Raw genomic sequence first — 12,459 nt, forward strand, 5'->3', positions numbered from 1 at the left:
AATAAGAGGATAAAAACAGATGAACAGAAGCTGGCGGAGCTCCACAGAGGAGAATCTTTGCTCCTCAGAGGAGGAACTTTGCTCCTTAGAGGAGGAACTTTACTCCTTTGTTGGTTCTACAGCATCAGCTCACATTTAGCCTTCATATTTCAAACATTCTGTCTGTTTTTATTGAAGCGATGAATCAAAATCAGGATCAGAGATGAAGAAACATTCATCTGTTCACTGGAGTAAAATAACAGGAGTCACACTGTTGGGAACACTGGGAATACTGGCAATGATGGGAGCACTGGGAACACTGGGAATGATGGGAGCACTGGGAACACTGAGAATGATGGGAGCACTGGGAACACTGGGAATGATGGGAGCACTGGGGACACTGGGAATGATGGGAGCTCTGGGAGCACTGGGAATGATGGGAGCACTGGGAACACTGGGAATGATGGGAGCACTGGGAACACTGGGAATGATGGGAGCATTGGGGACACTGGGAACACTGGGAATGATGGGAGTTCTGGGAACACTGAGAATGATGGGAGCACTGGGAATGATGGGAGCACTGGGGACACTGGGAATGATGGGAGCTCTGGGAGCACTGGGAGCACTGAGAATGATGGGAGCACTGGGAACACTGGGAATGATGGGAGCACTGGGGACACTGGAAACACTGGGAACATTGAGAATATTGGGAACACTGGGAATACTGGGAGCACTGGGAACATTGGGGATACTGGGGACATTGGAAACACTGGGAACATTGGGAACACTGGAAACACTGGGAACATTGGGAATCCTGGGAACATTGGGAATGATGGGACCACTGGGAGCACTGGGAACATTGGGAACACTTGGAGCACTGGGAACACTGGAAGCACTGGAACCACTGGGAACATTGGGAATGCTGGAAACATTGGGAACATTGGGAATGATGGGAACACTGGGAACATTGGGAATACTGGAAACACTGGGAACGGGAACACTGAGAGCACTGAGAACACTGGGAACATTGGGAATACTGGAAACACTGGGAACGGGAACACTGGGAGCACTGGGAACGGGAGCACTGGGAACACTGGGAACATTGGGAATACTGGAAACACTGGGAACATTGGGAATGATGGGAACACTGGGAACACTGGGAACGGGAACACTGGGAGCACTGGGAACACTGGGAACACTGGGAGCTGTAGTACAGTTAACCCTTACAGTGAGTTTCTAATGTGAATGTTTGGAGTTGAACGGATGACATCAGATTAAATAAATCAAAGAGTTCACATGAGACATGCTTCAAAGGTCTTTTTGTGTCTCTTTGTGTCGTTTTTTTCTATTTTTGTGAGTCTTTCCAGTCCTTTTGTGGTCATTTTGTGTCTTTTTTTTTCAATATTTTGAGGTCATTACGCAGAGGTGGGTAGTAACGAGTTACATTTATTCCGTTACATTTACTTGAGTAATTTTTTGAAAAAAATGTACTTCTGAGAGTAGTTTTACTCTGCCATACTTTTACTTTTACTTGAGTAGACCTGTGAAGCAGAAACGCTGCTCTTACTCCGTTCCACTGGGCTACACTCGACTCGTTACTTCTTTATTTACCACATTAGAGCTGCTTTATTTTGCCAGAGAGATGCCCCCAGTGGATCTACCACATGACTGTGTTTCACCAATCAGACGAAGCAACAATAATCACATGACTGTGTTTCACCAATCAGACGAAGCAACAACAATCACGTGACTCCGTTTCACCAGACGTCGCCCTGTGGTCACATGACCTCATATGAACTGTGGCGGCACAAACTCTACACACGTAGCAGACAGGAAATGAAAAAAACGGGGGCATTTTCTAGAAGTTTGATCTTGCTTCGGAGTCCGACAACATTAGCACAGCGTTAGCATAGCATTAGCATGGATATCTCCGTTTTTTGTCTTCTGTTTACACGAGCGAAGTGAAGCGTGACGTCAGGCTGGTAGCCCAGCGTGATACAGCGGTGGGGGCGGGGTTTAATACAGCATGCAGTAGATCCAGTCACTGGAAGTAGTTTGCACTGTTCAAACATACAAACGTTACCTTACTACAGGTATTTGTTTCAGAAGCTTGATGTTGTGAAAAACTGAGATTTGGAAATTTGTGTTTCTTGTGCCTTAACTTGTCATTTTGTAAAGATGTTATTTATTTTTGCTATTTTTTATTATATTATTTGGAAATACCAGAATTTGCACATTATTTTACATTTTTGTCTGTCTGATCATCATTTCTAAAAAATAAATCAGACATTACAATCAAACAGCTACTCAGTACTTGAGTAGTCTTTTCACCAAATACTTTTTTTTATTTTTACTTGAGTAATTTTTTGGATGACTACTTTTTACTTCTACTTGAGTGATTATTTTGAAGTAACATTACTCTTACTTGAGTACAATTTTTGGATACTCTACCCACCTCTGTCATTGTGTGTTTGTGATCATTTTTTTGTCTTTTTAGTTGTTTTGTGTCTCTTTGTGGTGATTTTGTCTCTTTTCTGTGTCTCTTTTAACCTTTTTGTGGTGATTTTGTGGGTTAAATGGTTATGTGTATTTGTGTGGTCATTATGTGTCTCCTTGTGGCCACTTAGTGTCTATTTGTGGTCATTTTTTGTAAATGTTTTGTGTATTGTTCTGTTCATTTTATGTCTCCTTATGGCCACTTAGTGTATTTTTATGGTCATTTTGTCTTGTTTGTAAACATTTAGTATATTTTTGTTGTCATTTTGCTTCTTTTGTGCATTTTTTGTATACTTTGGGGATCATTTTGCTGTTTTTGTGCATGTTTAGTGTATTTTGGGGATAATTTTGCTTCTTTTGTACATATTTTGCATATTTTTGTTGTCATTTTATGTCTCTCTGCAGTCATTTTGTGTGTTATTTTGGTCATTTAGTCTCTTTTTGGGATCATTTTGACTTTTTTCGTACATGTTTAATGTATTTTTGTGGTCATTGTATGTCTCCTTGCAGTCATTTTGTGTGCTATTCTGGTCATTTTGTGTCTTTGTGTGGGCCTGTTGTGTATTTCTGTGGTTGTCATGCATCTCCACTTTATTCTATTTGCGTCTCTTTGTTCCTAAAACATTTTCTGAATGTTGCATTGAGAACCTTCGTCATCGTGTAACGTTGTGGAACACTGTGAAACAGATTCTTCACAACATCACAGACAGAATGTTCCACTGTTGTTAAAGATTACATCAGAGGAACGTTCTTTTAAAAATAACAAAAACATCTGGAAAACATTTTCTGAACGTTGCTTTGGGAATGTTCTTACTTTATTTTAGTAGAACATCATCTGTATTCCTGACAACACCCAGACATCCTCTGAACATTGACGTCAAAATTTCGTCTTAGTTTCACTTTTAACCTCGTAGCAACATTACTGGAAATCATAAATATCATAAAAATATTGTAAGAACTGTGTAAATCCTTCAGTTGCAGCTTCTTTAGTGTGAATATTTCCTGGTTTCTTTCCTCTGGGACAGTAAGCTGAAGATCTTTGACGAAACTGATCCGTATTTTTCACCATTTTAGACCAAGCAGCTGATAGATTCTGTCAGAAATAACCAACAGATTATTAATAATAATCTTTATTTGCAGCTTGTTTAATTATTCCCTCCAGACATTAATGATATATTTAGTGTTTGTGATGTGTTTTAGTGGAGACTGATAGTGTGATGTAACTCTGCTGGGCCGTTTAAAACCTGTTTTTAGGTATTTAAGGGGACTTCCTCGTCTGACAGGCTGCCTCAGGTATTATTCTATCAGTGATGGAAGCAGCAGCTAACACAAACAAACTGTCATTATTCAGTTCTGACTGAAACCCAGATGAAGTCATGCATGTGTTTTTGTCTTGCAATGGTCTTCCAGGTGAATTTCCATCTGTTACCGGTCATTTATTGGTCGTTTTGTGTCTATTTTGGGTAATTTTTTGGTATTTTTTCATAAATTTTATGTCTGTATTTGGTCGTTGTGTCTTTTTCTGGTGATTTTGTGTCTATTTTGAGACATTTTTGGTATTTTTTCCATTAATTTTGTGCATTTATTTGATGGTTTTGTCTTTTTTTTGTGGTTTTGTGTCTCAGGCGAAGTCATGCATGTGTTTTCGGGTGATTTTCTGTCTGTTACTGTTCATTTATTGGTCGTTTTGTGTCTATTTTGAGACATTTTTGGTATTTTTTCCATTAATTTTGTGTATTTATTTGGTCGTTTTGTCTCTTTTTTTGGTGGTTTTGTGCCTCGGATGAAGTCATTCATGTTTAAACTCATCTGACCAACCTCACATTACATAAACAAACCCACAGCAAACAGCCGCGTCCCATTGGCCCACTGACACGTCAATCACAGGGGGCATTGCATCACTCTGCCGGGCTCTCCTTTGTGATTGGCTGAGCGCCACTTTGGCTGCCGCCTCCTCGCCCAGGATTGGCTGAGCGCGGACATTGCCGTACATGGTAAAAGAGATTTCGCAATCCGCTGCTCTCCATGTTCCAAACAAAAACACTCCGAGCTCCGACACACGGAATAAACTCCAACTTTCTGCGGGAACTTTCTCCACTTTGACGGATGGTCGTTTCCCCCGCCGCCCACTGAAGGTAAGCCGAGTTTCAGCGTCTAAAATCGGCGTCAGCAGTGAGCTGACGGCGGGTTAGCAGCGGGAGCTAACGGCTAGCTGGCTACCTGCCCGGTAAACGACGGCGGTTCGGGGAAAGTGCCTCCGGTAGAAACGAGTCTCCGGTAGAAACGGGTCTCCGGTAGAAATGGGTCTCCGGTGGTGTTGAGGTGTGACCGGGACTCATGTGAAGCTTTAACGGGGACTCGGTGTTCGGTCAGTAGGACGGGGATCTGATTCTGCGGGGCTAAAAGTTGTCAAAGTGGCTCTAAATTCAGACTTCACGGAGTCGGAGCTCCGGTTCCGGTCTAAATCCTCCGGTTCGGAGGGCTTCGGGTGTTTCTGGGGGTCACCTGGCCGCCCAGGTTAGCGCTGAGCCCCGCGTGACTCCGGAGTTCCCCTCCGACGGCACAAAGAGCCGCTCGTGATGATGCAATAGCGGGCAACATCTCCGCTGTTTGCACCCGGAGCGCTTTTCCCTGCGCACAGCTGACTGGCTGCATAGCAACGCCTCGGCCAATCACAGCCGAGCTGCTAATTAACCGTAGAGGGAATAATCTGGCCAATCAGAGAGCCGCAGGGCCGCTGGAGGAGGGGGAGGAGAAGGATGATGATGAAGGAGGTGAAGCAGGAGGAGATATAGGAAGTGGTGATGGTGGAGGAGCCATCACCACCTCCTCCTCAAACATCCTCAAACAAGAGGAGGTTGTGGTGGAGGAGAAGAAGGTGGATGATGATGGAGGAGGTTTGAGGAGGAAGTGGTAGAGGAAGGCTCCTCCATCACCTCCTATATCTCCTCCTGCTTCACCTGCATCATCATCCACCTGCTTCTCCATCCTCCTCTATTACCTCTTGTTTGAGGATGTTTGAGGAGGAGGTGAAGGACGAGGAGATAGAGGAGGTGGTGATGGTGGAGGAGCCTTCCTCGACCATCACCACCTCCTCCTCCATAATCATCCACTATCTTCTCTGTCCTCCTTTATCACTTCCTCCTGTTTGAGGATGTTTGAGGAGGTGAAGGAGGATGTTTGAGGAGGAGGTGATGGAGGAGAAGGAGGACGTTTGAGGATTTTTGAGGAGGAGGACGTTTGAGGATGTGATGGAGGATGAGGATGTTAGAGGAGGTGATGGAGGAGGAGGATGTTAGAGGAGGTGATGTTTGAGGAGGTAATGGAGGAGGAGGAGGATGTTTGAGCAGCAGGTGAATCCTGACTGATGGATTGAGGTCACCAGAGAAGCAGCTCAGAACGTTTTCTTGGTTCTGGAGGTGGAGAACCTCAGATCTGATGGAACCAGAACCCTTCAGAGATGGTGGTGGATTTTTATTTGTGATATTTGTGATATTTGAGTTTAATGTTGTGATAATGTGAAGATCCTGAAACGATGCGTCAGAGAAATCCTAAAACCTCCAGAAAAGGAAGAATAAACGACAGCAGTGAAATGTAAATGAGTTTGTAGCTCATTAAATATGAATATCATGTGCAGCAATAAAACATCCAGTTCCTATCGGCTCATTATGTAAATAACTAATCACAGCTTTTCTTGTTTTTCTGATTCTAGTTATAGATGTTCACAGTTAAATAATTCTATTTTCACTAAACATCATGAACAACCTGAAGTTTATGAAGAAAAATAAATTCAGCTTCATCAACATTAAGCCTCAGTTTATCATTTCCACATTACAACTTCCAGATCACAGAGTGTCGACAAAGGAACACAACATTTAGTCATCTGGAACTGAACCAGAGAGGATTTACTGGAGGATCAGAACCACAAAAAAAGACAAAAATGAGACACAAAATGACAAAAATGAGACAAATGACCTGAAACAAAACAAAAATGAGACAAAAAATTACACAAATAACACAAACAAGACCAAAAAAACAGAGAAAACAATAAACAAAGCAAAACAAAAACATGAGACAAAAGTCAGACAAAAAAGATAAAAAACAACAAAAGCAAGAGAAAATATTTCAAAAACGAGACATAAAATGGACAAAAATGACAAAAATTTGAGACAAAATATTACAAAAATGAGACAACAAAAATGAAACAAAAACGCGAAGGTAAATGACAAAAAATGAGGCAAACGACATGGAGCAAAACAAAAAACAGACAAAAAATTAGACAAAACAAGTTACAAAGCAACAAAAGAAGACAAAAAATGACTCAAATGAGACAAAAAACATCAGAAACAAAGCAACAAAATCATGAGACAATGAGCAATCTAGTATTTTACTTTCTGATCCAAACAACTTATCATGGTCTAGAAATGATTTTAAATTTATAGTTTTACTAATTTACAATCTGCAGTTAATGTCTTCTCTGGAATTTTTACACTCTGAGGGCCAGATCTGACCCTCTGGGGGACTGGATTGGACCTCTGGGGGACCGGATCGGACCCTCTGGAGGGCCGGATCGGACCCTCTGGAGGACCACTTTTGGCCCACGGGCCGCATGTTGGACACCCCTGATCTAGATCTTGTCCTGTTTGTGCTCAGTTTTTTCCAGATGTTCTCTGATCAGATGAAACTATCAGCTGATTTTCTCAGAATGTTCAGAAGAACCGACCATGAGGAACCTTGTGGACGTTTGATCAGGTTTAAACAGATGACGACGTGATGCAGAATTGCTGCTCCACTGATGAAACGTCCAGAAAACCATCAGTGTCTGTAGTTCTCTACCGGTTAGCAGCTGATCGATGGGTTTATTGATTGTCAGGTCGATCAGATGTTAACAGGAAGTCTAGAGAAACTGACGCCAGATCAGATTTCTGGTTTTATCCAGTTCTAGTCTGAATAATCCATTTATTGATTAATCATGGGTTTTAAAAACAAAAACACAGATGTGAATTTTTAGTAAAAAGGTAAAACTGTTAAGATGTTTGACTTCATGTTATTAATTTATTAGTAATTAATAATAAAAATAACTCAGTTTCAGCCTGAACAGAGAATAACTGATTAACAGACTCTTCTGTTAATCTGAATACAGTTCTGTTGACGACGAAACAGCTTCTGATTATTGATTATTGATGTTTTTAGGTGTCGATCAATCAAACGACTGAGAACTGGTCACATTCAGAAAGGAAGTGATGTGAAGTATTGATCAGAAAGAGGACAGCGTTAGACTTTGTTAGATAGCTGCAGCGATTAATCAATCGATTATTAATAATATTAATCGATCAATAGTTGTTAAACAGAAAAATTAAATGGAATATGAAGATGATTGAATAATAGAAAGAATCACCAGAACTGAACTAAATGTTGACATGGACCCATTGGTAGGAACCAGAACCTGGTCTAGATGCTGGTGTTCATAGAGGTCTAGATGTTGGTGTTCATAGAGGTCTAGATGTTCACAGAGGTCTAGATGTTGGTGTTCATAGAGGTCTAGATGTTGGTGTTCATAGAGGTCTAGATGTTCATAGAGGTCTAGATGTTCACAGAGGTCTAGATGTTGGTGTTCATAGAGGTCTAGATGTTGGTGTTCATAGAGGTCTAGATGTTCATAGAGGTCTAGATGTTCATAGAGGTCTAGGTGTTCATAGAGGTCTAGGTGTTCATAGAGGTCTAGATGTTCATAGAGGTCTAGATGTTCATAGAGGTCTAGATGTTCATAGAGGTCTAGATGTTGGTGTTCATAGAGGTCTAGGTGTTCATAGAGGTCTAGGTGTTCACAGAGGTCTAGGTGTTCACAGAGGTCTAGGTGTTCATAGAGGTCTAGATGTTGGTGTTCATAGAGGTCTAGGTGTTCATAGAGGTCTAGATGTTCACAGAGGTCTAGGTGTTCACAGAGGTCTAGGTGTTCACAGAGGTCTAGGTGTTCATAGAGGTCTAGGTGTTCACAGAGGTCTAGGTGTTCATAGAGGTCTAGATGTTCATAGAGGTCTAGATGTTGTTGTTCATAGAGGTCTAGATGTTCATAGAGGTCTAGATGTTGGATGCAGATTTTCAGAGTTAGAGCTGCTTCATGTTGATATTTAACAGTTGAGGCTGGTTTTCCTGAATGTTCTCAGCAGATCCTGAGATGATCTCTGATCTGATGAAGTTCTTCTGTATCTTCACCATGTTTCAGTTTTATTTCTTCAGATGTTGAACCTGTTATAGAGTCGATGCTGCAGCGTTCTAAAGGTGAACATGAATGTCTGTGTGTGTCCTTCAGGTCGTCCGCGTTTCTTCTCCACTTGGTGTCTCGGATTCTCTACAGCTGAGGAGACTCCGGTCAGAGATCGCTTCCTGCAGGCATCACATCCAAATGAGCCGGCCGTCCCAGCCGAAACTAACAGCTGACCACAACGGCGTGAGCGTCATCCAGAGCCAGGCCCACGCCTCCTCGTCCTCGTCCCTGCCGGCCGCCATCGCCGGGCTGCAGCAGGTCCCTCAGCTCGTCCCTGCCGACCCGTCCTCCGCAGGCGGAAAAGCCCTGCCCCCCAGCAAGATGAAGAAGCCCCCCGCAGACAAAGACAGCGAGGAGTACCGCCAGCGCCGCGAGCGCAACAACCTGGCGGTGAAGAAGAGCCGCATGCGCAGCAAGCAGAAGGCCATGGACACGCAGCAGCGCGTCAACGAGCTGAAGGAGGAGAACGAGCGGCTGGAGGCCAAGATCAAACTGCTGAGCAAGGAGCTGAGCGTGCTCAAAGACCTGTTCCTGGAGCACGCTCACAACCTGGCTGACAACGTGCAGCCGCCCGCCGGCGCCGAGGGCTCCAGCCCCGCCCCCAACAGCTCCTCCACCAACGGGCAGTGAGGTGGAGCCTCGTCTTCAGTGCTTCTGATTGGTTTATTGATCATTAATTAATCATCAGTTACCTTTAACCCCGCCTCCAAAACCTGCCAGAACCTCCCAGAATCCTCCTGGAAAACTTTTATCTGCGGAGGAAACAGCTACTAAACTCAGTCTGTGACTTTTTCACATTGATTCAGTCAAATGTTACCTGAAGACTTTTTAAGTGAGCAGCAGTCGGTCTGACAGCAGTTATTGATCCTCTGATCGATCGATCAGGACCACCTGGACTCTGACAGACTGGGTCTGGGACATCTGGACTCGGTTTGTGGTTCGACCCGACCGGCTACTGCAGGACCGACATGTAAATGTTCAGATTCCCTTTTCGAAGATGTGTATTTCCTGTTCCAGAGTTTTTAAGTATTTCACTACATGTTGATGTCTAAAGGAGGGTTCTGTCTTCAACACGTTAGAGACCAACAGATCCGAGTCACTTAGAGACAGAACCGTCCTTTACTGTGTTTTATTCACAAAGTGTTTGAGTTTCACACGTTAATGTTTGAACAGTCGAGTCTTTCCTGCCGAGTCGAGTTACACCTTCATCTGCTGTCGGATCAGAGGCTGGAAGAGAGAAAAGTACTGGAATCATCTGAAATCAGAGAAAAATACTGAAATAATTCCACATTTACCTCCAGAACCATCTGCAGGGTCCAAGTTTCACACAAAATGTTGGAATAGAAAGAAAATTGTCTTAAAAGTTCAGATTCTGCAGAACAATGTTTAGAAAATAACAGAATTCTAGTCACTGCTGCTTTAATCACTTTAATGTTTCAAGTTAAATTTAACTCTGAAGCAGGAAAATCCTGTTTCCCTGCAGCCTCTGATCTGATGGCAGCTCCAGGTTTAAGCCCCAGGAAGCTACACAGGTTGAACCCCCAGCCTCACCTGTAGGGCTCCAGACAGGTGTGTCTGTGTTCGGTGGGCGGGTCCAGACACCACAGACTCTGCTGGCATGCCGCAGCTTTAATTAAATCCACTTTAACCCGGCCGGCTCGTTAGCCGTCTGCTAACGAGGTCAGAGCAGATCGGGACAGGTATCCGTGGCGACCCCGCCCACCGCAGGCCACGCCCACCTCCATGTCAGACTCTGTAATTACAGGAGCTTTGTGTGGGCGTGGAGCATTTCTCCACAGTGTTTGTCTGTCAGGAGCTTCACCTCCTGCAGGAAAGGTGTCGACTGAGTCTGAGCTACAGCAGCCCAACGTTCCCACAACGTCCCCACAGCGTTCCTTCAAATCTTCTCTCAGGATTTTTTTAACCAAAAATCAAAACAAACCTGCCATTCATCAGTCAGAACTGGATGTTTGTTACTGAGGTTTTAAACGTTCTCCAGATAAAACCCAACGAGCTGCAGCTGATGATCACTTCCTCATCATTGATCATCTTCTGGATCAATCAATCAGCTGTTTGTGTCCAAAACGTGGATCAGAGTTTCCTCAAATATCTCGTTTTGTCCAAAGATCTTCAGTTTACTGTCAGAGGAAAGAAACCAGAGAATATTATTTAAAATAAAAAATGACGAATCAGTTACCAGAATAGCTTCAGGTTAATGAACAGCTACAGCTCCAGAGATGTTCCAGAGCGGATGTTGTGGGAACGTCCGTCCGTCTGTCGGCTGCATCTGTTTCTCTTTTCTATCGTTGGTTTTCTACTTTTCTTGCAGCATGTTATCATGTTTCTAGGGAGGTTTGCATGAGGGTCTGAAACGTTCCTGCACTCAGAGGAAACCCAACCTTCTGGTCTTCAGTGGATCCGGATGTGATTGTCGTGATGTTTGCTTTGGTCTGAATGTTGCTGGGCAGCATTTCTGTGTCACTCAGCTTTTTTATATCAGAACCGGGGCTCATGTGCATTCTAAATTAAAATTGAGTATAAAAGTTAATCTGAGGTTTGACTGTGATTCATGTTTCTATCTCTGCTTCATTCTGACCATCATTCAGGACGTTTGTTCCATTAACGCTCAAACCAAACAGTTCCTCAGAAGAAAACATCAGTTGGTTTCACTCAGGATTAATAAAGCATCCATCCATCCATCCATTTCTGAAGAAAGTTCAAGTTTCTGGTTGAGTTTAAAAGTTTTTCTGTTTGACTTTGTGTTCACAGATGGCTGACTGATCGATACAACAGTTTCTTCACTGCAGGAACCTTTAGATTGTTTTACAGAAGCCTGAACCTTTGTTCCGACTCCAGGAACCGTCCCTGTACGAACCTCTTTCAGGGAGAACAAGGTTCCTACTCCAGGGTAGGTTCCTGTAGAACACTGCTGTGATTGGTTTGTCTGAAAGGACAATGACTGAAAGCTCCAAGTTTCTCCTCTTAGCATCACCATCAACTGCTTATATTTCCATTTATTTATAACAGAACAATGCTGATCGTTCTACCAGTAGGGCCTACATAGCACTAGAGGAGTACCTAAGTGTTTGTGATGTTCTGGTGGATGTGGAATTAAGGTTGGAATCTACAACACAACAGAAACAGAAAGGATGAAACCTGACCAAGAGGACACGAGATCGTCCACATAGAATCACAAATTTATTAAAATGATTCAGAACCTGTCCAGCATGATGAACAAATATCTAAAAAAACTCAAACGTCCAAAAGGTTTATAAAAGAGTAACTGCTCTATTGTCTAGTATTAGATGTGTTGATGCTGTTGGGTTCCTTAGAGCAATAAACAAAACATGAAGGCTGAAACCTGTGAAAATTACTCAAATTCTCCAAAATGATTCAATAATTGGCCAAAAGGATAAAAAAGTCACTTTGCTTTAACATCACATTGAAGCTGTTGGATTATTTACTGCAATAGAAACACAAACTCAAAGTGCTACTTAACAGTCGACCAGAAAGACCCAAGAGTTGTCTGCAACCACTCAAAAACTATGACTATTCCAGTATGTGCTATTTGTTCTGGTGAACTCAGAGTTAACATCCTGGTCGAAGCTGTTGGATCCTAAAACAGAAACAGAGAAGCTGACACTAAAGTCAACTTGTCCAAAAGGACTATAAATTGTAACTTCTCCATAAATGACTATATGTAGTAGTAGTCAGAG

The 12,459-nt window shown here is 42.9% G+C and overlaps 2 protein-coding genes across 2 annotated transcripts; one reads left to right on the forward strand and one right to left on the reverse strand.

Annotated features, from left to right (window-relative positions):
* Window positions 1-222: 222 nt before the first annotated feature.
* LOC111581074 (uncharacterized) lies at window positions 223-4,468 on the reverse strand. Its single transcript, XM_035956715.2, has 2 exons — window positions 4,350-4,468; window positions 223-1,135 (listed from the first exon to the last, which is right to left on the reverse strand). The coding sequence occupies exons 1-2, from the start codon at window positions 4,466-4,468 to the stop codon at window positions 223-225; spliced, it is 1,032 nt and encodes a 343-aa protein (XP_035812608.2).
* Window positions 4,451-11,291, forward strand: cebpg (CCAAT enhancer binding protein gamma). Its single transcript, XM_023289072.3, has 2 exons — window positions 4,451-4,610; window positions 8,789-11,291. The coding sequence occupies exons 1-2, from the start codon at window positions 4,467-4,469 to the stop codon at window positions 9,371-9,373; spliced, it is 729 nt and encodes a 242-aa protein (XP_023144840.1). The 5' UTR covers window positions 4,451-4,466; the 3' UTR covers window positions 9,374-11,291.
* The last annotated feature ends 1,168 nt before the right edge of the window (window positions 11,292-12,459 follow it).

The sequence above is a fragment of the Amphiprion ocellaris genome, chromosome 1 (genome assembly GCF_022539595.1).
Source record: "Amphiprion ocellaris isolate individual 3 ecotype Okinawa chromosome 1, ASM2253959v1, whole genome shotgun sequence".
Lineage (NCBI taxonomy): Eukaryota > Metazoa > Chordata > Actinopteri > Pomacentridae > Amphiprion > Amphiprion ocellaris.